This window comes from Geotrypetes seraphini, chromosome 2 (genome assembly GCF_902459505.1).
Source record: "Geotrypetes seraphini chromosome 2, aGeoSer1.1, whole genome shotgun sequence".
NCBI lineage: Eukaryota > Metazoa > Chordata > Amphibia > Gymnophiona > Dermophiidae > Geotrypetes > Geotrypetes seraphini.
In genome coordinates, this window is record NC_047085.1 from 461,183,750 (window position 1) to 461,208,206 (window position 24,457).

General features: G+C 45.2%; 1 protein-coding gene across 1 annotated transcript in view; it reads left to right on the plus strand.

Moving 5' to 3' along the window:
- LARP4B (La ribonucleoprotein 4B) overlaps positions 1-22,064 on the plus strand; it is a 505,004-nt gene extending 482,940 nt beyond the window's left edge. The window contains exon 19 of the mRNA XM_033931563.1: positions 21,703-22,064. Coding sequence (XP_033787454.1) covers positions 21,703-21,888 — 186 coding nt within the window. The 3' untranslated portion in view covers positions 21,889-22,064. The remainder of the gene's footprint in view (positions 1-21,702) is intronic.
- The last annotated feature ends 2,393 nt before the right edge of the window (positions 22,065-24,457 follow it).

The following is a 24,457-nucleotide window of genomic DNA, read 5'->3' on the forward strand; positions in this document are numbered from 1 at the left end:
AGCAATCGGATTTTTCAACTCAGATGGGCTCTTTGGCCTAGATTCTGTAAAGGATGTCTAACTTTAGGCATCCACAATGTGGACATCCATGGACTTAAGCATCCAAGTAACATGGATAATGAGTCCAATTAATGCCCATTGGAAAAAGCTGTGCCTAAAAAATAGGCATGGGCGTGGTGTAGACATGGAGTGGGACTGGCTTTGATGTAGACGTCCATTTTCAGAATCGTATGCCGCTCAGTGCCTGAACGCATCTACCTAATGCCTAAAATGTAGGCATTGCAAAACCAGGTCTGTGTTTGAGCGTGAGCTGGGCGCTAGGAAGTTGCTAGCTAGGTACACATGACTTAGGCAGCATTTAGGTGTCCATTTATAGATGATGGGACTTTTACATGTTTAATAATGTATCACTTAAACACAGCACATGAAAAAAATATATTGTGTACTTCACCTTCTATTTTTTTAGCCAAAAGCGGACTCCTCTTCTTTACTACTAATAGCAAAAGATATTTATTAATGCATTACTGAAGCAAAGCATATGGAAAAAATATATATAGATTGCATATTAAACCTCATTTCCAACAGGTTAAGAACATTAAAAGAAATACACTACTCACAGAGAATGACTTGTAGTGTAGAGCAAGTGAATGTGTCTGATGCACAATCTTGATATCATTGTTACATCATCAAAATGCACCTAGATGGCAGAATGCCACTAAAGAATTATAGGAACCCATATCTAAAAGGAAACACTTGTAGCTCTGTGGATAAAAGAGCTGCTTCCATGATCTAAAGGTCATGGGCTTAAATCCACACAACTCCCTCCCATTCCTTAACAGCTTATTTTTGCTCTCATAAGAGAGGTATGGATTGTGGACTTTGCCATTTACATTTGCACTCTGCCTTTTCCAGGGTCCAGAGGGAAACTTATTTTTACTGAGTTGGCTAAGAACTCCTAACGTATCATATCACCTTGCAAAGAACCTTTGCCTAAAAGAAAGTTCCTGTGGCTCACTGGTTAAAGGCACTGCTTTTATCTGCCAAAGATTATGGGTTCAAATCCCAAGTATGGTCAGATACCCCAGCATATGTTCCTATTTTTTTTAATCATCCACAATTTTTTAACAATGGCTGCTATGTATCAAAATATATTGTAACTTTTTTTGTTGAAACTTTCAATAGTAGACAATACAACAACAGTGAAACACAGTAGCAATTCTATGGGCAGTCTGAAGATCCCTAGATTTGCTACTGCGTTTCACTGTCGTTGTATTATCTACTATTGAAAGTTTCAAAAAAAAGTTACATTATACCTATTTTTTTTTCTGCCAAGGGCATATTGATGATGTCGCAATGATGTCAAGATTGTGCATCAGTCAAGTCCTCTTGCTCTGAACTGCAGCCATTGTGCGAGTAGTATATTTCTTGTAATGTCCTTAACCTGTTGGAAATGAAGTTTAGTATGCAATCTATATATTTTTTTTCAGATGCTTTGCCTGAGTTATGCATTATTAAAGATCTTTTGAGCTTAAGGTCAACCTGGAGTCCTCTTTACCCCCCAAAATAGAAGGTTTAGGATATACGATAGCGTACCACACCGCAGGTTGTTGAGCAAGATGAGCTCTATAGGTTTGGGAGATACCTTGACTACATGGGTGGGGGACTGGCTGGGGGGTAGACTTCAGAGGGTGGTGGTGAATGGCTCCCCCTCCGAAACGACAGAGGTGATAAGTGGAGTGCCGCAGGGCTCGGTCTTGGGCCCAATCTTGTTCAACATCTTCATAAGGGACTTGGCTGAGGGGCTTCAGGGTAAATTAACGTTATTCGCCGATGATGCCAAATTATGCAATATAGTGGACAAGAACACAACAGGACCTGACAACAAATCCAAGACCGATAGTATGGCACACGACCTCCTCCTACTGGAGAATTGGTCCAGGACCTGGCAACTAAACTTCAATGCCAAAAAATGCAAGGTCATGCACCTTGGCAACAAAAATCCATGTAAGACTTACACTCTTAATGGTGAGATCCTAGAGAGAACTGTAGCGGAACGAGACTTAGGGGTAATCATCAGTGAGGACATGAAGACTGCAACTCAGGTGGAGAAAGCTTCATCTAAAGCCAGACAAATCATGGGTTGCATACGAAGGAGTTTCGTTAGCCGTAAGCCCGAAGTCATAATGCCATTATATAGGTCCATGGTGAGACCCCATCTGGAATACTGTGTACAATTCTGGAGACCACATTACCGCAAAGATGTACTGAGACTTGAATCGGTCCAGCGAATGGCCACACGGATGGTCACGGGGCTCAGGGATCTCCCGTATGAGGAACGGCTAAATAAATTGCAGCTCTACTCCCTAGAGGAATGCAGGGAGAGGGGGGACATGATCGAGACATTCAAGTACCTCACGCGCCGTATCGAGGTGGGGGAGGATATCTTCTTCTTCAAGGAACCCACGTCAACACGAGGGCATCCATGGAAAATCAGGGGAGGGACATTGCATGGCGACACCAGGAAATACTTCTTCACCGAGAGGGTGGTGGATCGATGGAATGGTCTTCCGATGCAGGTGATTGAGGCCAGCAGTGTGCCTGATTTTAAAGCTAAATGGGATCGAAAGGTGGGATCTCTTTGCAAAGGGAGGTAGGGAGGGTCATTGGTGTGGGCAGACTTGATGGGCCTTGGCCCTTATCTGCCGTCACTTTCTATGTTTCTATGTTACATGGATTTACTAAGGGGAGATCCTGCCAATCCAACCTGATCAGCTTCTTTGACTGGGTAACGGGGAAGCTGGATATTGGGGAGTCCCTGGACATCGTGTACCTGGACTTTAGCAAAGCATTCGATAGCGTACCACACCGCAGGTTACTGAGCAAGATGAGTTCTATAGGATTAGGTGACACATTGACGAAATGGGTTGGGAGCTGGCTTGGAGGTAGGCTCCAAAGGGTGGTGGTGAACGGCACCCCCTCCGAAATGACGGAGGTGATTAGTGGAGTACCACAGGGCTCAGTCTTGGGCCCAATCCTATTCAACATCTTTATAAGAGACTTGGCAGAAGGGCTTCGAGGTAAAATAACATTATTCGCCGATGACGCCAAACTGAGTAATGTAGTGGGCAAATGCACAACAGACGAAGATTCAGTGCCCGACAACATGATGCATGACCTACTCCTACTGGAGCGATGGTCTAGGACATGGCAACTCAACTTCAATGCCAAAAAATGCAAAGTTATGCACCTGGGCAGCCAGAATCCATGCAAGTCTTATACCCTTAATGGTGAGATCCTAGCAAAAACGGTAGCAGAACGAGACTTGGGGGTAATCGTCAGTGAGGACATGAAGTCTGCCAATCAAGTGGAGCAGGCTTCGTCCAAGGCAAGACAAATCATGGGCTGCATACGAAGGGGTTTCGTCAGTCGTAAGGCGGAAGTCATTATGCCATTGTATAGATCCATGGTGAGGCCCCACCTGGAATACTGTGTGCAATTCTGGAGGCCGCATTATCGCAAGGATGTGCTGAGACTGGAGTCAGTGCAAAGAATGGCCACCTGGATGGTCTCGGGACTCAAGGATCTACCATACGAAAAACGGCTTGACAAATTACAGCTATACTCGCTCGAGGAGCGCAGAGAGAGGGGGGACATGATCGAGACGTTCAAGTATCTTATGGGCCGCATCGAGGCGGAGGAAGATATCTTCTTTTTCAAGGGTCCCATGACAACAAGAGGGCATCAGTTGAAAATCAGGGGCGGGAAACTACGAGGTAACACCAGGAAATTCTTTTTCACTGAAAGAGTGGTTGATCGCTGGAATAGTCTTCCACTACAGGTGATTGAGGCCAGCAGCGTGCCTGATTTTAAGGCCAAATGGGATCGGCACATGGGATCTATTCACAGGGCAAAGGTAGGGGAGGGACATTAAGGTGGGCAGACTAGATGGGCCGTGGGCCCTTATCTGCCGTCTATTTCTATGTTTCTATGTTTCTATATATATATTTTTTATGTGCTTTGTTTAAGTAATGCATTATAAACTAGAAGGTTTAATATACAATATATATATTTCTTTCATGTGCTTTGCTTAAATAATGCATTATTAAACATATTTTGAGCTTAAAATCAACCTGGAGTTCTCTTTAGCCCATAAATAAAAGCCCCGTTCGTCTCTAAGAGGATGCCTCAAGCACGCCTAAGGGACACCTAAGTCATGTCCATCTAAGTTGTAGCTAAACAGAGCCCAAAAGACTTGGGGCTCCTTTTACAAAGGTGCGCTAGTGTTTTTAGCGCATGCACCGGATTAGCGCGCACTACCCGAAAAACTACCGCTTGCTCAAGAGGAGGCGGTAGCGGCTAGCGTGTGTGACATTATAGCCTGCGCTATTCTGCGCGTTAAGGCCCTAACGCTCCTCTGTAAAAGGAGCCCTTAGTTGTACAACTCACATGTAATTTAACAGCTGAGTTACAGCCTTAGCACCTAGATGTTGATGGTTTGAATCCCCCATTCCTCCCTGTCACAGAAGAGAAATTAAAAAAAAAGGTAAATAAATAAAATAATAGTGGTGCCAGCATTTTACTGTATACCATTATAGATGTTGTGTAGATGCCTAAAAGGACGTCTAACTCTTTAGATGCGTCTAGGCTCAGCGAGTGCGATTCTCTATAGTGCGTCTATGCATTATAGAATCACACTCAGCTGGACATCTAAACGGTTCATAGACAATGGCGCGCATACAACTGAGCGCAAGGTTGACGGCGTGCCGAAGAAAAGCACTATTTTAAAGGGTTCCGATGGGGGGTGTTGGTGGGGAATCCCCCTATTTTACTTAACAGACATCGTGCTGGCGTTGTGGAGGGTTTGGGGGGTTGTAACCCCCCTCATTATACGTGAAACCGAACTTTTTGCCTGTTTTTAAGGGAAAAAGTTCAGTTTTAAGTATAATGTGGGGGGTTCGACCCCCCCAAACCCCCCACAACACCAGCGCAATGTCTGTTAAGTAAAGTGGGGGGGTCCCCCCCACACCCCCCGTCGGAGCCCTTTAAAGTAGTGGTTTTCTTCGGCGCGCCATCAACCTTGCGCTTAGTTGTCGGTGCGCCGTTGTCTCGCGCAATTTAGTCTTGTCACCCATCTAAAGCGTGCCAAAAATTAGACGTCCTTTACAGGCCTCAGAGTTAATTATTTATTTATTTAAAAAAAATTATATACCACCTATTCTAGACAGTTTACATAAGAAAGATGTTCTCTTTAGTCATCAAGAATGCTGTCGTGTATGCTATAAGAAAGAATTATACAGGGAGGTTATTTTAGAAGCATCTATACATTTAAACAGCAATTTCACAAAGTGTGCATATCTACTTCTGTAGATGTTTTGAATACCAAGGGAGAATTTGGTATTTATGGCTTCATTGGGTCAAAACATTATGCAAGTCGTTTTCATTTTATAGTGGGAATACACATACGGGTCGATTCATTTCCCTGTCAGCTGGTACCTGCTCCAAAGCAAGCACAACTTTCATAAAATAGGGCTTAGTAGGAAGGAAGGGGGGGGAGGGCAGGGCAGGATTAACCAATAGGCCAAGTAGGCACGTGCCTAGGGCCCGATGAAGGAAAACATCAACATTGTTTTTTCCAAACGGCGATGGGCCCCTCCAGCATCGTTTGGCAACACGGGCCCCCCCTCCCCCCGATCGGCAACTCAGGCCCTACCCCGATCGGCAACCCTCCCCCCCCCCATCGACAGAAAGTAAGACAAGCAAGCAACGTGGGTAAGAAAGGCAACAGGAAGTGTAATTTTGCAAGCGGTGCTGCTTGCCCAAAGCTTCCCTCTGACACAGTTTCCTGTTTCCGCCTGGGCGCATGGTAGGGTGGGGCGGGGCAGGGGGGCCCAGTGTACTTATGTGCCTAGGGGCCCTCGATGAATTAATCCTGCCCTGGGGGAGGGTAGTGCTCTTCTGTGTTTTATTGTTGCCTTTAATGTAAAAGAAAAACTTTTGCAGCTTTTCATGTTAATGGGTGGCACATTCCACATTCCACAATGGGGCAGTTCTATAACACAGATCACATTTTACTAATTTCTCCACACACACCTTTGATTCAAATGTCCAGCTGTGGCAGTCTTTGGCACCAATCAAACATTGCCTGTTTCAGGATTTCACTGTGAAAGCTGGCAATCTCCCTGAGGATCCCAGTCAGTTAAACTCTTTAACCCTGCAACCTTAACGTTATCAATCCAGGCTCTGTAGTTCTTTGAACAAACTTTAATAACATAAAGCAAAGAATAAACACTCACAGTTTTGATGATCTCAAAGCAGTTCTTTACGAAATCTACACACTCAACCACCATGTCTCACACACACAGAAGCTGGGAATGTACCCACATACCTTGTGGGGCATAACACTGTGCTCCAGACTTAGGGCTCCTTTTACTAAGGTGTGCTAGCATTTTTGGTGCACGCAGGATATTACCATGCGCTACACCGCGCACTATGCAGCTAGAACTAACGCCAGCTCAATGCATAGTCATTGGGGAAATCCTGAAAACCTGACTGGATTGCGGCCCTCAAGGAGGGGACTTTGATACCCCTGAATTACACTGTCCAAACTGTTAAAGGTATATCATCCTTCAAGGCCTTTTCGGTCATCTCAGGCTTATTTCCTGGAAGTTCCTAGTGTAAAGGATGTCAAGTAAGAATGCACCAGAAAAGAGGCCTTCTTTTATGTGGGTCCTATGTAGAGAGTTGTGCGGGGACAGAAATCCCACCCTTCCCCACCCGTCCCAGCCAAAGTCCCATCCGTCCCCGTGAGGAATCCCACCCGTCCCCACCCATCCACGCGAGGAATCCCCTCCATCCCCACCCATCCCTATAAACTACAGAAATAGTTATTTCATTTAATTATGCTACTGAATTAAAGGCTCTGGTATAAACCCATTTACAAATAAGCAAAAAGATTTTATTAATTTGGAAATATTAATTGGGAAGAATACATACTTTGTAAACGGGTTTCTACCAGAGCCTCTAATGTTTATAAATTTTTATCAATACAACTAATATACTACTTTATCCTAAAGCAAAAAAAAAAAAAAGAAATAAAATTTTTTTCCTACCTTTGTTGCCTGGTTTCTGCTTTCCTCATGTTCTCATTCAATTCTTTCCATCCACTGTCTCTCTTCTCTCTGCGTCTTCCATTTGCTCTGTTACTGTGCCTCTCCCTTTCTCCCCCCTTCCAAATTGGTCTGGCACCCATCTTCTTCCCTCCACTCCCCCCATAGTCTGGCATCTCTGTCTTTTCCCCTGCCAGCATCTTCTCCCCACTCTCTCTTCCCCATTTCCTTTCAGTGTCCTTCTCCCCCCCATCTTCCCCATGTCCTGTCAGCGTCCATCTCCCCCCTCTGTCTTCCCCATGTGCTCTCAGTGTCCTCCCCCCTCTGTCTTCCCTATGTGCTTTCAGTGTCCTTCTCCCCCCTCTGTCTTCCCCATGTCCTTTCAGCATCCTTCTCCCCCCCATCTTCCCCATGTCCTTTCAGCGTTCTTCTCCTCCCCCCATCTTCCCCATGTCCTTTCAGGGTCCTTCTCCACCCCTTTGTCTTCCCCAGTGCTTTCAGCATCCTTCTCTCCCCTCAGTTTTACCTTAAGCATCTTTTCCTCTCCACTCCACCTTTCCTCCCTTTCTCCCTCCCTGCCCCTTACCTTTGTGGCGCTTCCCTGCCTGACTGACAACAGAACAGGCCCGGTCTGACAAACCTCCCTGCCCTGTAGCCGCGAATCTAAATTACCTTCTTACAGCAGCTGGAGTATTGAAGCTGCTGTAAGAAAGTAATTTAGATTCGCGGCTACAGGGCAGGTAGGTTTGTCGGACCGGGCCTGTTGTCGGTTGGTCGGGGGAAGTGCCACAAAGGTAAGGGGACCTGACTGGCTGTGCTGCACCCGGTGCGGACCGCCCTCCCCGCCCCCCCTTGGTACGCCACTGCCTTTTCCCTACCTGCCCTGCCGCAGCACACAGCCGACCAGAAGTCTTCCCGATGTCAGCGCTGACATCGGAGGGAGGGAGGGCTTTGCTTAAGTCCTCCCTCCGACGTCAGCACTGACATCGGGAAGACTTCCGTTCGACTGTGTGCTGCGGCAGGGCAGGTAGGGAGAAGACGAGCCTCGCGGCTGAGTACATTCAGCCCCGCAGGAACCCCGCGACCCTCAGAGATGTCCCCACGGGATCCCCACGACCCTAGGGGGTGTCCCCATGGGATCCCCGTGACCCTAGGGGGCATCCCCACAGGATCCCCGCGACCCGAAGGGATTCCCGTTGTCCCCGTTCCCGTGCAGCTCTCTATCCTGTGCTATGGAATTCACTTCTATATACAGTCAAACCTCGGTTTACGAGTGCACCGGTTTGCGAGTGTTTTGCAAGACGAGCAAAACATTCACAAAATCGGTGCCTCGGAAACCAAGTTTGACTCGGTTTACGAGCGCCACCCCCCTGCGATCCGGCATTCCCCCCCAGCGATCCGGCATCCCCAGTGATCCGGCATCCCCCCAACTCGCGTTGTCCCCCCCCCCGCGATCCTACATCCCCCCTCCAAGCACCGCAACGACATCGCTTACCCCGATTGGGCACCGGCACCAGCACCAATGCATAGGAGGTGCTGGTGCCCGAAGATTCTCCCTCTTCTGGCCTGGGATGGGCTGGGCGGTGTGACGGAGATCCTCCCTCTTCTCTGTGCTGGACTGGGCTTTGAGCATTTGCACATGCTCAAAGCCTTCTAGTCTAGCTCTCTCCGAGAGATGAATGGAGAGATGGAGATGAATGAAAGGTGTAATTTAAATCCTTAGGGTGAGCTATTCTCCATGAGTCTATTAAATTCCATGAATTAAGCAATTGTCTTAATGCCATATTAATTGTTATGTTCTTATGTTCAACATCTTTATGGCTCTTTGTTAAAGCCAATACAATCTCTACATCTTACTCCATTTGTTTATGCAGATGATGTCAAAATCTTGAGCATCATAGACTACAAATTAGACATTATGGCTTTTAATACAAAATTAGATGTAATAGATAATTGACTAACAACGCACAAGATAAAGTTGAATCCCATCAAAACAGTGGTATCCAGGTAGATTATGTGGGTGCATATTTACCACCAAAACCACAGGCTTCCTTGGTGTTTGCGTATCAGTTAGCCAGTCACTGGACAGCACATTTATTTATTTAATCTGTTTTCTATCCTGTTGTCCCCAAAGAGCTCAGAATGGATTACAGGTTAAACAAACATAATTTCAGTACAAGTTTACGATATAAGTTGTTATCCTGACTTGAAACATACTAGGAGTCTAATATTAATATACAACATAATACTGTATACAGTTTACCGGTTACAATTTGCCAAAGTTCTCCTTATACTGCAAAGTTTTCAGTACAAGTTTTATCCTAATTTGACACACAGACAGTTTACAGGTTAGATTTGCCATAGTTACAGTGCAAGATTTTATAATATAAAGTTTTCCTTACATCTAAAAAAAAAGATTCTGCAACACAGGCGTTCATCTTTAAAATATGGAAGATCTGTATGGCATTCATGTTCACGATTGGTCGAAAAGAACATTCCTTTTATGATTTATATCACATTATCAAAACCCTCATACACAATCATATTCACAGTATGAGGTAAAGCTATGTCATAACGTATGTCGTTCCACAGGTTATTGATTTTGATCAGCGAGTAGTGGTCTGCACACTCCTAGTCAGGCGATATAACCTTTGTGAAATTCCTGATGATCAATCAGCAACGTGCTATCTTTCAGATGTTTACCAGTTGCTTGCACAAGTTGCACATATTCTGTCACACAATTTCCATTTCAAAGTCAGATTGAATAGGTTTCCCAGGTATTTATTCACTATCCAGATACAGAGTAGCGAAATTAATATCGTAATTTTTAAAATTGAAAGGATTTTTAGCATAATTACCTCTGAAAGCATCATTATTCACCAAATCCAGCACAATAAGCTTGGTAACTGTCCCAAAAAGAGATTTTCCTGGTTAGTCACAAGTGCTCTAGTCAGTAAGCTAAACACCTTCAAGCCCAATGGTATATTGCACACTTGGCATGAGCATTCAGTAGAGCATCCAAGCACATTCTGGGGGACACTTTAACTCTCTTTACAGAAAGGGCTGCGCTTAGGATAAGGAGTTCCTAATTTTGGTTGGCATCACCGCTCTTTAAACAGAAGGAGTTTTTGTTACAAATCAATTTAATTTTGTGATCCACGCCATTAATAAGATCACTGTGCAAAATGTCCCAACAGCTCTACCTTGTGACTAGATGTTGTAAAGTGGGCCTTTTCAGTAAAACTGATGTTGTGAACTCCTATATCCCTTACCTCATGATGTCCAGCTGTATCTTTATAAAACAGATCGCTTCTAAACTGTGATGTGAGGGCTCCTTTGCCATAATTGAGGAGCAGCTCTATGAGGGATCTGTAGGGGATAGCAATCGCTGCTCTGGCTAATCAGCTGGTCTCGCAGGGTGACATCCAGTTGGTTAAAACTAGATGCAATCTTGTAGTTTATCAGTTCTACTTGGACTGTCACATCAATGTCTAAACCATCTTCTTCCACAGTCTTACAGGTCAGGTACATTAGAGTGCTCTTTAAATCAATGTAATCTTCACCATGACCAGCTATGTAGAAGTCCAAAGGGGCTGTTTCTGACAAAGTTGAGAATGGCGCATTTCCACATAAATGCTTTTTTCAATACTGGTGTGGGTCGGGGCTAATTCAAACAGGTCTAGTTCCAATTTAATGTATTTGTCAGAACTATGGTGTACAAAAGCCATGGTGTTTTTTTGTTTGTTTGTTTTTTAGAATATATCACGCTTCCTAGAATGGGCCCTTCTTTTCTGTGACTTATCACCTTCGGGTTTATTTCTTTCTGTTAGAAGACTTGAGAAGTCCTTGCAGTAACCCCAGGGACTTGGTCCTCTTTCTTTTAACAGCTCTTCTAATTACAGCCAATCCTGACCCAGCCCGCTCTGCAGAATGGTTCATTTTATTTAGAATGTCTGTCACAACGTGACCCATGACACCTTTGGCAATGCTTTTTGCGATGCCTTTCACATGTGGTTTAATCATCTCAAAACCTCTCAAGATTACGTTCCGAGCAGATGCTTAGTGGTGAGCTTCTCACTAGCGCTGCTGCATTTACGGGAAATACGTCTTCCCTCTTATCTTGGGCACGGCTTGCCTGTGCGGCAGTTGTTGTTTTCTGCCGGCAATTGAATTTGGTTTTCTCTCTCTTTTAGGCCCCGAACGGCACTGTTGGATGGACCAGGCGCAGAACGTAACCCAAATGGGGAAGAGGAAGGGCGCAACCTGGCCAACACCTCCAGTGACTGGAACCACCAAGCCTCTAGTGCAGACCACGCTAGATAGAAGACTTGCACCCCAGCTGAAGGAGACACCATGAGTCTGGGAGGAACGCCGACTACGGTGAACCTCAATCATGATTGGGGTTCCCTTAGCCCAATCCAGGGGCGAAGTCCTGCCCAACCCGGAAGAAGCTCTGCAGAGAATGTGTCTAACCAGCTTATCCAGTAAGGTGGTTTGCTGTCTATCCCTGGAGGAACAGTGGGAAGAGAAGGAGTGGTGGAAGAACACTACATTGAAGCTCAGAAATTGGCTTTCGAAACAGAGGCAGGAAACAATTCAGCTTCTGTGAGAAACATTCAGTTTGGACAGTTGACAAAGCCTGCAGTAGTGAATTTAGAGGAACTGTGGAGGGCTATTGAAATCATGGACTCCAACCTCCAAAAGGCGATGACTAAGGTACAGGTGGATTGTGTCTCTCAGTTCTCAGGTAGGGGCCCATGAGAAAATGTTAAAAGTGCAGGGAGATGAATTAAAAAAACATGAAGAACAAATTGCTCAAATAAAAAAAAGTAGAAATAGAGATTATTAAAGAAAGATCCTTCATTAAAATAAAAAACTTGAATATATGGAAAATAAACAGAGAAGAAACAACCTAAGATTATTAAATTTTCCTAAATCTCCAGTATTATCTCCACTTGAGATGGTGCGTAAATACTTGAAGGATATTTTAATGATTCTGGAAGATAATTTACCACCTATCACCGTGGCTCAATCTATATCTTCAGGAAAGAAACAGGATAGTTCAACTCCTGTTGATACGGAAAGAATGAACTTAACAGACTTTTTGGAGAATTCCCTGGAAGTAGTCACGGAAAGGATTACTCTCTTGGTGACGTTTGCCTTGGAGCATGACAGAGACTTAGGGCTCCTTTTACGAATCTGCGTTAGGGCATTAATGAGCGGAATAGCGCGCACTACATTGCCACGTGTGCTAGACGCTAACGTCAGCATTGAGCTGGCGTTAGTTCTAGCCACGTAGCGTGCAGTGTAGCGCGCAGTCATATCCTGCGTGCACTAAAAATGCTAGCGCACTCTAGTAAAAGGAACCCATAGTTTTTAGATTTTACTTCAGACATATGGATGATAAGTTTTTTGGCTCGGCAATTCGGATTTTCCTAGATACAGTGGCGTACCTAGGGTATGTGGCACCCGGGGCCCATCATTTTTTGACCCCCCCCCCCCCCCCTCATGTAAAATTTTTTTTTTTTTTTTTTTTTGCAATAACCATGAAATGGAATAAATGGTCAGAATAGAAACAGGCAGTGAAAATTTTCTTTTTTTTTTTTTTTTTTTTTTCCAAAGTATTTTTATTGAGAATGGCAAAAGGTCCAGACAAGCAACCATGGTCTGTACAGAAACTTATACATTATCAAAAAGAACACAGAATGAGAGTAACAGCAACAACAAGCATGAACAAGCCTCTCCCAAGAGAAATTTGCCAATGAGAGGCATAGCAATACACAACAAAAGGCCAAAACTTGGGGCAAGCAAACAAATCCCACCCCAGAACCCACAAGAATAATAAGCCGGACTAGACCCTCAGCCATATTTTATAATGAAAAAAAACCCCACAAGCAACAACACCCAGACCGCTCACCAGACACACCAATCCGCACAACAAGCACCCAAGAAACACCCAGCCACCACCCAGACAAAACTACCAGACACACCTACCCCACCAAGCCCAGACCCAACCCCCCCTCCCCAGAGAGTGCAAGCGCAAAGTGGACCGTGAAAAGGGCAGCTGCAGAAGTGGAAAGCCCCAGATAAGTAGGTTAGCTAAAGAAAGCCCACAGATAGAAGAAATCAGGATAACAGAAGTTCCAACAAATGCTCCCACAGAAAATTTTCTTTTATTGAACCTCATTTATGTAACCATTATTCCAAACATAACATAACATAAATTATGTCTGAATTGTCATGACATCAGAAGTACATATGGAGTAGTTGCAGGTGATGCTTGGGACAGTTCTGATTATGTTAGTTTGGTTTTATGTGTTTTTTTAATAGAAGGGTTTTTATTTCTTTTTTTAAGGTTTTGTAGTTTGTGGTCGAGGTCAATAGGTTGTAGAGTTGGGGGTCAAGTGTTGCAGCTCGAATGGCTAGGAGGTTGTCGAACAGTTTTTTTCTTTTGACGTTTTTGGTTGGAGGGTGTGTGAATGGTGCGTGAGTTCTCCTATGTCTGTTTGAAGTGGATTGAATTATTTAGCTGAAGAAATTAGTTACCCCCCCCATTCCACACACATTAATTCTCTTCCATTTTTGTTCCCATTATAAAAAAACACTGATAAGTTCCCAGGAAAAAAATACATTAAAATAAGAAGTGAAAACAAAGGCCCCTACAGATGAGAACATAACATAAGAATAGCCTAACTGGGTCACACCAATGGTCCATCATGCCCAGTAGCCCATTCTCATGGTAGCCAATAGTGCTGCCCGATTCAGAGAAAAATATTTCATTCGATCCGATTCACCCTGTTGAATCGATTTTTCGATTAGATTCACTGTTAATGACACCGCTTTTTAAGTTTAAACAAAGTATAACAATAAATTTCACAACAACAATAAATTTCACAAAGTACTTAAAAAAAAAAAAATCACATTTTTCCATTAAAGCAGTTCTGGAGACATTTGCTTGAACAGTCTTTTTTCCCAGTCCATAAGCAAGCAATATGAAAAAGATTTCCTTAATTATCTACTCAAACATTTTTGCTATTTACTTTCATTGTACCTATACTATTATTCAGTAGAAAAAATGGACTTAACTGTGCAGGAAATGAATCTCCTCATACACCCACCATATAGTGCAAAAATGTGCAAAGGTCTGTTTTTTTCTTTCGATCACTACATAGCCTAATGCCACACAAGCAGCGCTGTTACAAACATATTCTGAAGGTCAATGCTAAGGTTGACAAAGTTTCCTTCCTTGGACCAGAAGGAGATACTGACAAACCACTGGAAGAGATTCTAAAACAACTACCCAGAAATAACACCCAAAGACCCACTCAGTGTGTGAACCAGTTGAGTGGAGTGGACTAACTGGGGGTGGAAATGGGCCCAGAGTTTGCTCAGCAGAATTTCCCAGACTACCTCTTCCTCTCAACACACTGACATGCTACCACCACCACCAACACTAGGAACACCTCACCGAGTATGCCAGCAATGCTTATAAACTTTATAAAACACATTATTATATTTTCTTATAAAGCATATATTTTAACTGAACTCAGCCTTGCCATTCACAAAAATAGAAAAGTTCCCATTTCAAGCTGTCTCATGTACACTTTTCAAATCTAACATATTGTAATCACAAAACAGAAAATAAAATTATTTTTTCTACCTTTTGTTCTCTGATCAATATTCAAATCTTGTTGGTCCCAGGCTCTTGTTGTCTTGCTTGCCAGGGTCTCCTTTCTCCGTGCTAACCATCCGTCTGCCATCTCTGTTCTCCCCTTCCGTTTCCCTTCCCTCTCCCGGAGATCTGGCATCTTTCCTTTTTTTTGTCTCCATCCACAGATTCACCTTTTCTCAACTCCCCACCACCCCAGGATCCACCATCTCTCCCTTTCTGTTCCCAACTATCCTCCTATCCAGTATCTCTATCCCCCCTCCACACCATCCCCTGTTTCCAAGTTCTCTCCCTTTCTGTCCCTTCCCTCCCTAAATCCCATTATGCACCATCTCTCTCCCACTCCTCTGTTTTTAGACCCATTATTTCTAACCCCCAAAGTCTGGCATATGCATGTATCTTTGAACCCCCCCTTCCCTCTCTCCCTCTGTGTACTTTTACACCAGGACCCCCCTCCCCCGAAGGTCTGTCCCCCCTCCGAAGGGCTACACCCCACCCCTGAAGACCTGCACCCCCCGAAGGACTTTACCTCCCACCCGAAGGTCTGTCCCCCTCTGAAGGCCTAAACCCCACCCCTGAAGGACTGCACCCCCCCCCCCCGAAGGCCTGCACTCCCTTGAAGGTCTGCACCCCCCCGAAGGCCTGTCCCCCCCTTGAAGGCCTGTCCCACCCCCTTGTAGGCCTGTCCCCCCTTTAAGGCCTGCCTGCCTGCCTTTCCCCCCCTTGAAGGCCTGTCTCCCCCTTGAAGGCCTGCACCCCCCTTGAAGGCCTGCACCCCCCCTTGAAGGCCTGTCCCCCCCCCTTGTAGGCCTGTCCCCCCCCTTGTAGGCCTGTCCCCCCCCCTTGTAGGCCTGTCCCCCCCTTGAAGGCCTGCCTGCCTTTCCCCCCTTGAAGGTCTGCACCCCCCCGAAGGCCTGTCCCCCCCTTGAAGGCCTGTCCCACCCCCTTGTAGGCCTGTCCCCCCTTTAAGGCCTGCCTGCCTGCCTTTCCCCCCCTTGAAGGCCTGTCTCCCCCTTGAAGGCCTGCACCCCCCTTGAAGGCCTGCACCCCCCCTTGTAGGCCTGTCCCCCCCCTTGTAGGCCTGTCCCCCCCCCTTGTAGGCCTGTCCCCCCCTTGAAGGCCTGCCTGCCTTTCCCCCCTTGAAGGCCTGCACCCCCTTGAAGGTCTGCACCCCCCCAAAGGCCTACACCCCCCCCGAAGGTCTGCACCCCCCTGAAGGCCTGCCTGCCCCCCTTGAAGGCCTGCACCCCTTGAATGTCTGCACCCCCCCCCCCCGAAGGCCTGTCCCCCCTTGAAGGCCTGCCTGCCTGCCTGTCACCCCCTCCCCCTTGAAAGCCTGCTTGCCTGCCCGCCCGCCCCACCCTGAAGGCCTGATGCCCCGACCCACCCCGAAGGACCGCTCGCCCCCCTGGCCTCCCCGCACCACCTATGAACAGCCGCAGCAGGATCGCGAAGTCAGCGTCGGGTACCAGCCCTAAGGGGGTGTTCCCGGCCTTGCCGTTCAGTCCCCCGCCACCCCCGAAGGACCGCTCGCCCCCCTGGCCTCCCCGCACCACCTATGAACAGCCGCAGCAGGATCGCGAAGTCAGCGTCAGCGATCCCTGCTGCTTCCTGCGCCACGGTCCCGCCCCTCCTCTGACGTCAGAGGAGGGGCGGGATCGCGTCGTAGGAAGCAGCGCAGGGATGCTGACGCTGACTTCGCGATCCTGCTGCGGCTGTTCATAGGTGGTGCGGGGAGGCCAGGGGGGCGAGCGGTCCTTCGGGGGTGGCGGGGGACTGAACGGCAAGGCCGGGAACACCCCCTTAGGGCTGGTACCCGGGGCGGCCCGCCCCCCCCGCCCCCCCCTAGGTACGCCACTGCCTAGATATTGCTCAAGTGACACAGAAGAGGCAAAAATAATTTTTGCTTTACAAACCCAGAGCTTTGGCCATGGGTACATCCTTTATATTGAAATTTCTGGCCAAATGCTGTGTTTCACTTCAAGGGAAAAATTTTCTATTTTTCGAACCAAAGCAATTGTTGCCATTTATTTTGCCCAAGGAAGTGTGTGTGTGTGGGGAGGGGGGGGGGAGTGATGATTGGTCCGATAGCTCTTCCTGCAGTTTAAAGTACAGGCTGCTGGGGGTTTTACATCATTGTCTCCTGGGCTGTTCTTATAATTGATATATATTTCTTTATATTTATTCTAATGCGTGGAACTTTATTTATTTATTTTGTGGACTAAATAATGTATACAGTATTTCATTTGTTTTTCCTTACATTACTGTTGAGTAGTATTAGTTTTATTAATTTTCTTGGATTTTTATTGCAAATCTGTATTCAAATATTAATGTGCTTGTTTAAAATTTTGAAAAACTGAATAAATAAAGAATTTAAAAAAAAAAAAAATCATCCCCAAACCCCTTTTCAAAAGCGGTATTGCTTTTCTAAAGAGACTATGAAATATACCATGTACATGTCTGGGGTCCAGTGATATCCTGAAAGTCCATAGCCGGCTTGTGTTGTACAATAATTTTTGTGTGCTTTGGAGTCTCTGTAGTCTTTAGTCACCAACATTTTTCATCTGGGGACGCAGATGATGCTTAAGGATCACCTTCCTGTAACAAAATGAGATATGTCTGTTCTGATCTGTCTTTATTTCAAATGTGATGGTGTCGACGTGCTGCTTGTTCACAGGGATATAGTGTAGTTTATCGTAAGTGAGGGTGATAAACTTATTCCTTGATCCCTTAGTTGGAACACAATGCAACAGCAGGACAAAATGGTAATTTACTAACCGGTGCTCTATAATATCTGTGTATAAGTAGAGGGTATTAAAACCACCCGTGATATCCATGGGGAAATGAGAATGTTGTGTATTAACCCCCAAAATGGTCACCAAATCACCCTCTGCAGAAATAACAACCATATAATCTGATTTTACTCAGATTCTTCGTGTTTGGGGTCATATTTGATTCTTGGTGCTTCAGATTTATAGACACTGCTAATGTCTTGATTCATGCTTTCCACTAAATTCTGCACGGTCGCAGATTTATAGATGCTTCTAATGTCTTGATTCATGCTTTCCAATAAACTCTGCATGGTTGTATAATATCCTCTCTGGATTGTAATGTGATGTGTACATTGGACAGATGCATTTTGCCATGTATGCGGCAAATTTATTAAGACAATAGGGGAAAAATACCCCAAAGCATCTGGTAAGATGTGCAACACCTACAAGGGAAAAACGATTGAGTACCTGAATAAATTAATGTAAACCGTTCTGAGCTCTCCTGGGAGAACTGTATAGAAAAATGAATAAATGGAAAATGGAAAGGCTTATTTTGGCATGCCTGTTGGGGATCCAGACAAACTTTGGGCACTCCACTTCACATGCGAGCACTGCCAAAAAAACTCTGGAAGGTAAGACAATTTTGTTTCTCATTAAGATGGTGGAATTTTCTGCTATAAAATTTCTTAGAATGTTTAATTTAAAAAAATATTTAACTTTTAAAATTTTCTTTTTAAAAAAATTCTTTATTCATTTTCAAACTTACAATAAGTGTGACTTATGTTCAAACAAATTAACAATAAATACATCACTTAATAATCATCAATGGTACAAAACATAAACTCTTATCACCCCCCCCCCTTCCTACCCTTTCCTACTATATAATCAAATATCTTATATAATATGTAATAGTAAAATAACCCCCCTCCCCCCCTCACTATTGAACTTGTAAATTTAAGGGAAACAATTTCATCTAAACAGTACAATATTTTGTTAATGGCTCCCACACTTCTTGAAATTTCCTGAAACATCCCCACTGTATTGCAATAAATCTCTCCATTTTATAAACATGACATAAAGAATTCCACCAGAAATTATAATTTAATCTACTCTAATCTTTCCAATTATACGTAATGTTATTTGACAATATATTATATATAAAATACAGTATGTTGTGAGAATCTCATATACATTAGTCATAGGTGAAATAAATGTATTATTTTAATTATCACAATTTCATTTTGTTCTTCTACAGAATGGTACAGAGGGGAAAATAGCCATTTAGTTTGCTTTCCCAAGAATTTGGTAGGAACCCACTGACCACTCAAGCAACTGCAACTTCTGCATGGTGGACCCTTCCAAACTGGCAAGCATACATCTGCAATCACATATCTGGACATTCTTTCTTCCATCGCCCCGGTGCCACATTGCCCTGAGCGCCCCATATCTATTCCCTGAGAGAGAGAGCAGCTGTCTTAAGAGAGCAGCAAGTCAGAGACTAAGGAATACAATGTAGATCCAGTTTTCAATATCAGTGGTGCATCTGATAAGAGAAACCCGTACTATCCAGAAAGACTTCAACAACTTGATCAGAGATCCTGGTCTCACCAAGTTCAGTGCCGAGCTTTTGACATCTAGGCTCAAGTAATGGAACTTGATGGATGAAAGTGTGCAAGTCATAGATCAGAGGAAGCATTTCCAAGCCTTTTCTACCTTCTTCATCCATCATGATGGGCTCTGCTTCTGCCACAATGTAACCAGTCTATTTGAGGCAATTGGAATCGTCTGTAACCCGAAAAAGTGTTGTCTCTTAATTGACAGCTCATCCAGGAGCCTCAAAGCCATGCTGCTTCATAGTGGTAACAAGTACCCGTCTCTTCCACTGGCTCACTCAGTGCACCTCAAAGAGGATTACAACAACATCAAGACCTTACTAGGCACCCTGAAGTATGATGAGTACAGTTGGTAGGTCATTGGAAACTTTAAAAATAGTGGCATTCCTAATGGGTCTTCAAGGTGGTTTTATCAAGTTTCACTGCTGTCTCTGCTTTTGGGGCAGCAGGACCATAAAGGCACACTACCAAAGGCAGGACTAGCCACAGCGGATTGAGTTCTCTGTGGAAAGAAACAACATCAAATGGTAATCACTGGTGGACCCCCAGAAGGTACTGATGACACCACTGCACATCAATTGGGCCTAATGAAACAAATTGTCAGAACTCTAGATAAGGAGTCGGCAGCCTTCAAGTACCTTCAAGACATCTTCCCTAATCTGTCAGAGGCAAAGGTCAAAGCTGGTGTCTTTGTTGGACCACAGATAAAGAAGATCCGGCAATGCAAGGAATTTCCCAAGAAGCTAACTAGGAAGGAAAAAACCAGCTTGGAACAGTTGTGTTGCAGTGGTTCAGGGCTTCCTTGACAATCGCAATGCCAACTACATGGAGTTGGTTGAGAATCTAGTGGGTTGTAGGATGTTTCTCACAGACCATATCCTTGATGCTCATCTTGAGATATTCAAGAACTTGAAAGCATACTCAGAGAAGCAAGGTGAGTACTTCCACCAGGATATATGGGACTTCAAATGCAACTACCAAGGACAATATAATGAGAACATGATGGGAGATTACATCTGGGGGCTGATTCACGAAAGTGACTTACAATATAATCGAAAATCTTGAAAAACTACTCATTTATAAATCTTCTGTGGTCACCTTTGTATGACTTCAATATAAATATATGTTAATTGTGATTCATATGCTACTTTCTATGACTATAAGAATGAAAACATGAAAATTCTGCGTTTTCATGGTTTAAATGGGTAAACTGCAAAATTCAACTATCCTGGCCACAAAAGCAAAGTTTTATGGAAATAACAAACATTTTCTATACTTTTTAGGCATGAGCAATTAGGAAATTACACTTACTACCAAAGAACAAAAATTGTGTTGCATATCATTAGTTTGGTGGCAAATCAAATCCGTGCAAGACAAATGCTGCGCTTCATTGTCTTGCGCTCTAATGTCTGCACTAATTTGACTACGTGCATTTGGCTTGCGCGCAACTGACTTTGAACCCATTGGTTTGGTATTCGTCAATATTATCATGATTATTATTTTCTATAGCATTCCATGAAACACTACGTTAGAAGAGGAATATAATTAAGTTCCTGACTTTATAGCCCTTGACGTCATGGAAAATACAGTAGATCACTTAATGAAAATTTCACAGCAAAATCTGGATTCAAATCTGGCTTTCAGTGTAACGGTTCTTTAATACTTTCATTACTGCCAAATATCCAACCCAAGCATTAGCACGTAGCAAATAAAGACTACAGTCCAAAAGAAGGCCGAGGTCTTGAATGATCTCGTACTACCATATGCTTTTTTGGGTCTTTTTAAAGGGAGCAACATGCATGCATTATCCCCGCTATATGTTCATTTATATTCATTGTGGATAGCCTGAAAACCTGGCTGGCTAGGGGCTGTGGCATAGAGAGGGTAGGAGGCACTCCCCGCCCCCTCCTCTCTGACACCCCCCCCCCGGTCTTTCTGTGCCAAACACCCCCTGCTCCTTCCACCCCCTGTACGTTTTAAAATCTTTGCCAGTGCGAGCAGCTTCTCTGTCCTGCTGCGCGTGCTGGCTTTCCCTCTCGCATCACTTCCTGGCCTTGCGACCCAGAAGTGATTTCAGAGCAAGCCAGGCCGGCGTGATCAGCAGGTTAGAGTAGCTGCTCATACTGGTGAAGATTTTTAAAAGGTACAGGGATAGGAAGAGAGGGCGTGAGGGTGGCATGGGGGCGTGGAAGGAGCAGAGGGTGTATGGCACAGAAAGACCGGGGGGATCAGAGAGGAGGGGGCAGGGCAGGGCACAGGGACGGAGAGGTGCTGGCGCCTCCACCAAGACGGTGCATGGGGCAGTCCGCCCCCCCCACCCCCTTACCATGCCACTGGCTAGGGGTGTCCTGAGTACTGAGCTGAGAACCACTGTGTTAACTCAGTCCTCTCTTCTTTACATGCCACTGTTTGAGGAGGTCTGTCATGAAGAAGAGGGACAGGTGTCAGACATGTTGAACAAGAAAATAGGACTGTGTGATACTATGTAAGGCAGATGTTGAAGTGGATTTAAAAATGCTATTGCTCTCCTTTCCCCCTTCTAGATCTCCTTCCTTTCCCGGAGGATGTACAAGCTTTGCTATGAGAAGTACGTCGGGTACGCTACTGTCCCTCAGAATGAACCAGTTGTCCTTTGCTCCAGCCCCAGTCACACTAGAAGCCGGCAAAGGGACAGTGTTTCAGCTGGAGACTCTGTTATTAATTTGGGCAACACAGACACAGCATTATGACGAACAAATGAATGGATTCAAGCCATTATGCAATCAAAAGAGTTTTACTTCCTTATGCAATAACTCATGGCTACAAATGTACGCTTGTATCGTGTATGCAAATATTACATTACAAGCATTTCATGTAAATGCTATTATTCTGAGAAAATAAAACTGTACAGATTGTAGAAATGGAAGTGGGAAAAGCAGATGGATGGATGCAATCTCAAGCAAGTGCACCGCTGGCTGCCTGCCAGCCTCTGAAGAGCAGCTAACAGTAACAACCGAGAGCTCCTGAAGGTTTAGATTTATCTTACCGGATCTTTTGTTTTTAAATAATCCAGTCCTGGAGTTTACTAGCTCCAGCCAAACAGCATGAGCCGATCAGTCATGGGCAAACTTATGAAGGGGGTCCTTTACCAAAGCCGCGGTGGGAAGTGGCTTTAGCGCACACTTACGTGGCTTTTTCCCATGCACTAAGGCTGTTCATACCATAGCTGGAAAATGGCAGAATGGAAAATCTGCCATTTTCACTTCTCCGAGTTAATGGCCATACACTAGGGTTGCCAGATTTTACTTTAGTAAAATCCAGACCCCCTAGACCTGCCCCCAGGCCCACCCTGTTACGCCCCAATCCTGACACAGCTCCGCCCCCCCCCCCTCCCACTGCATGCTCTTGTCGGGAAGGAGGAAATCCGCACAAGCGCGGATTTCCTCCTACCTGGCGCAATTTAGAGGAGGCTTTTCTAAACCCAGACAAAGTGAAAAGCCATCCGGGGAAATCTGGACGTTTGGTAGCCCTGCCATACACTAATGTTCATTAATTAACCAAAACCACTTCTGAGTGATCTATGATACCCAAATGTACGTGGAAAAATTGGCAGGTAAGATCTGAAAGAAGAGGATTAAAGGGGCTGCTGGACACTAACCCTGATGCAGCAGGAATAAGAGTGACTAGTGTGAAACGCTGGCTGTGTCGGTGGCAGTGCAGCAGCAGTGACGTTATAAACGGCAGGAGAAAGTTGGGGCAGGAGAAAGTTGGGGCCCATGTGCAATTCTCAAAAGCACAGTGCTTAGCCCATGGTTTTAACCCATGGGTTTAAAGCTTCACAAACAGCGTGTTCTGTTCCATAACCTGCCTGCACAAAAATCATTCCTTTAAAACCTCCACTCGTAGGGCCGGCAAACTGCAGCCGCCCCTCTCCCAAGAGCAAGCGCAAAGCAAATGGCTTCCACAACTAACAAGGACAATCCGCGCATGTGTGCTTGATCGCTTTACAGCGATCGGTGGGATCGCTTGTGGCTGTGCGTCCGATCAGAGCATTTGCAGGCTGAAGCCGCGGTGAATCGCTCGCTCAGAACAACTCGGCCACGAATCGCTCGACAACGATCCAGAGCGGTGAGTTTAGTGAATCTAGACCTTAACATCAATGCAGCATCCCGTATGATCCTGGCAATTCCAATAACTTTGTCTTGGACGACTTATTTAATGGTTCATAGACAACCGCGCGAAAGACAAAGGCGCGCGCCGAAGAAAATTACAGTTTTTAGGGGCTCCGACGGGGGGTTTTGTTGGGGAGCCCCCCCAGTTTACTTAAGATATCGCGCCGGCATTGTGGGGGTTTGGGGGGTTGTAACCCTCCACATTTTACTGTAAACTTAACTTTTTCCCTAAAAACAGGGAAAAAGTGAAGTTTTCAGTAAAATGTGGGGGGTTACAACCCCCCACACCCCTCCACAACACCCCCACAATGTGGCGCGATCTCTATTAAGTAAAGTGTGGGGGGTTCCCCCCACGCCCCCCCCGGTCGGAGCCGTAAAAACTGTAATTTTCTGTGGCGCGCACCTCCGCGCTGCGCTCAATTGTCTGCGCGCGCCTTTGTCCCGGCGCGCTTTTGACCTGACACCTATTTAATCAATAAGTCGGTTCTCTGAAGGGCTGCCAGCCCCATCCCTACAAAACAGTACAAGCGCAGGTGTCTAACCTATCGAATGCTGCATCAGCAACCGTGCCGACAGGTAGGTTCCAAAAATAACAAAACATGCTCATTTTCTTTCCAGTAGGTCAGCCACAACTCATTCTCAGTTCAAGAGACGCCAGATGCCAGCGTCCTCGTCTCTCCTTTTCACACAAACCCCTCCTCTCCGCCCAGGAGTTTTGCATACCGGAATCACAAACCCCCCCCCCCTAATGAAGGGGAAACACAAATGTTGCCATTTCTATTTGCGGGTTTTAGGTCGGCATTGAGTCTTTTGCAGAGGGAGCTGGGGAATCTCGCCCGCTGTGATCCGCCTCCACTTGCACCAGTAGTTCCTCCTAATCCCAGCATCTCTTGAGCTAGTTGCCAAGCAATCGGAACAATGTGTGCATTCCAGACAGCTGCGGTTCCATGCTTTTATTTCATTGTTTTAGAAAGGAAGGACAATAAGAAGGTTTTTGCCTGCCTTCTGATATTTCTTTCCTTTTGTTAGCAGGTGATTTTTTTTTAAGGGAAATTTCAGTTGCAAAAGACATTCATTACATATACAGAGACACAATGCAAGTCTTTTTTTCTTCTAGGGGCTGACAGGTTAAATTGTTCCTATCTTT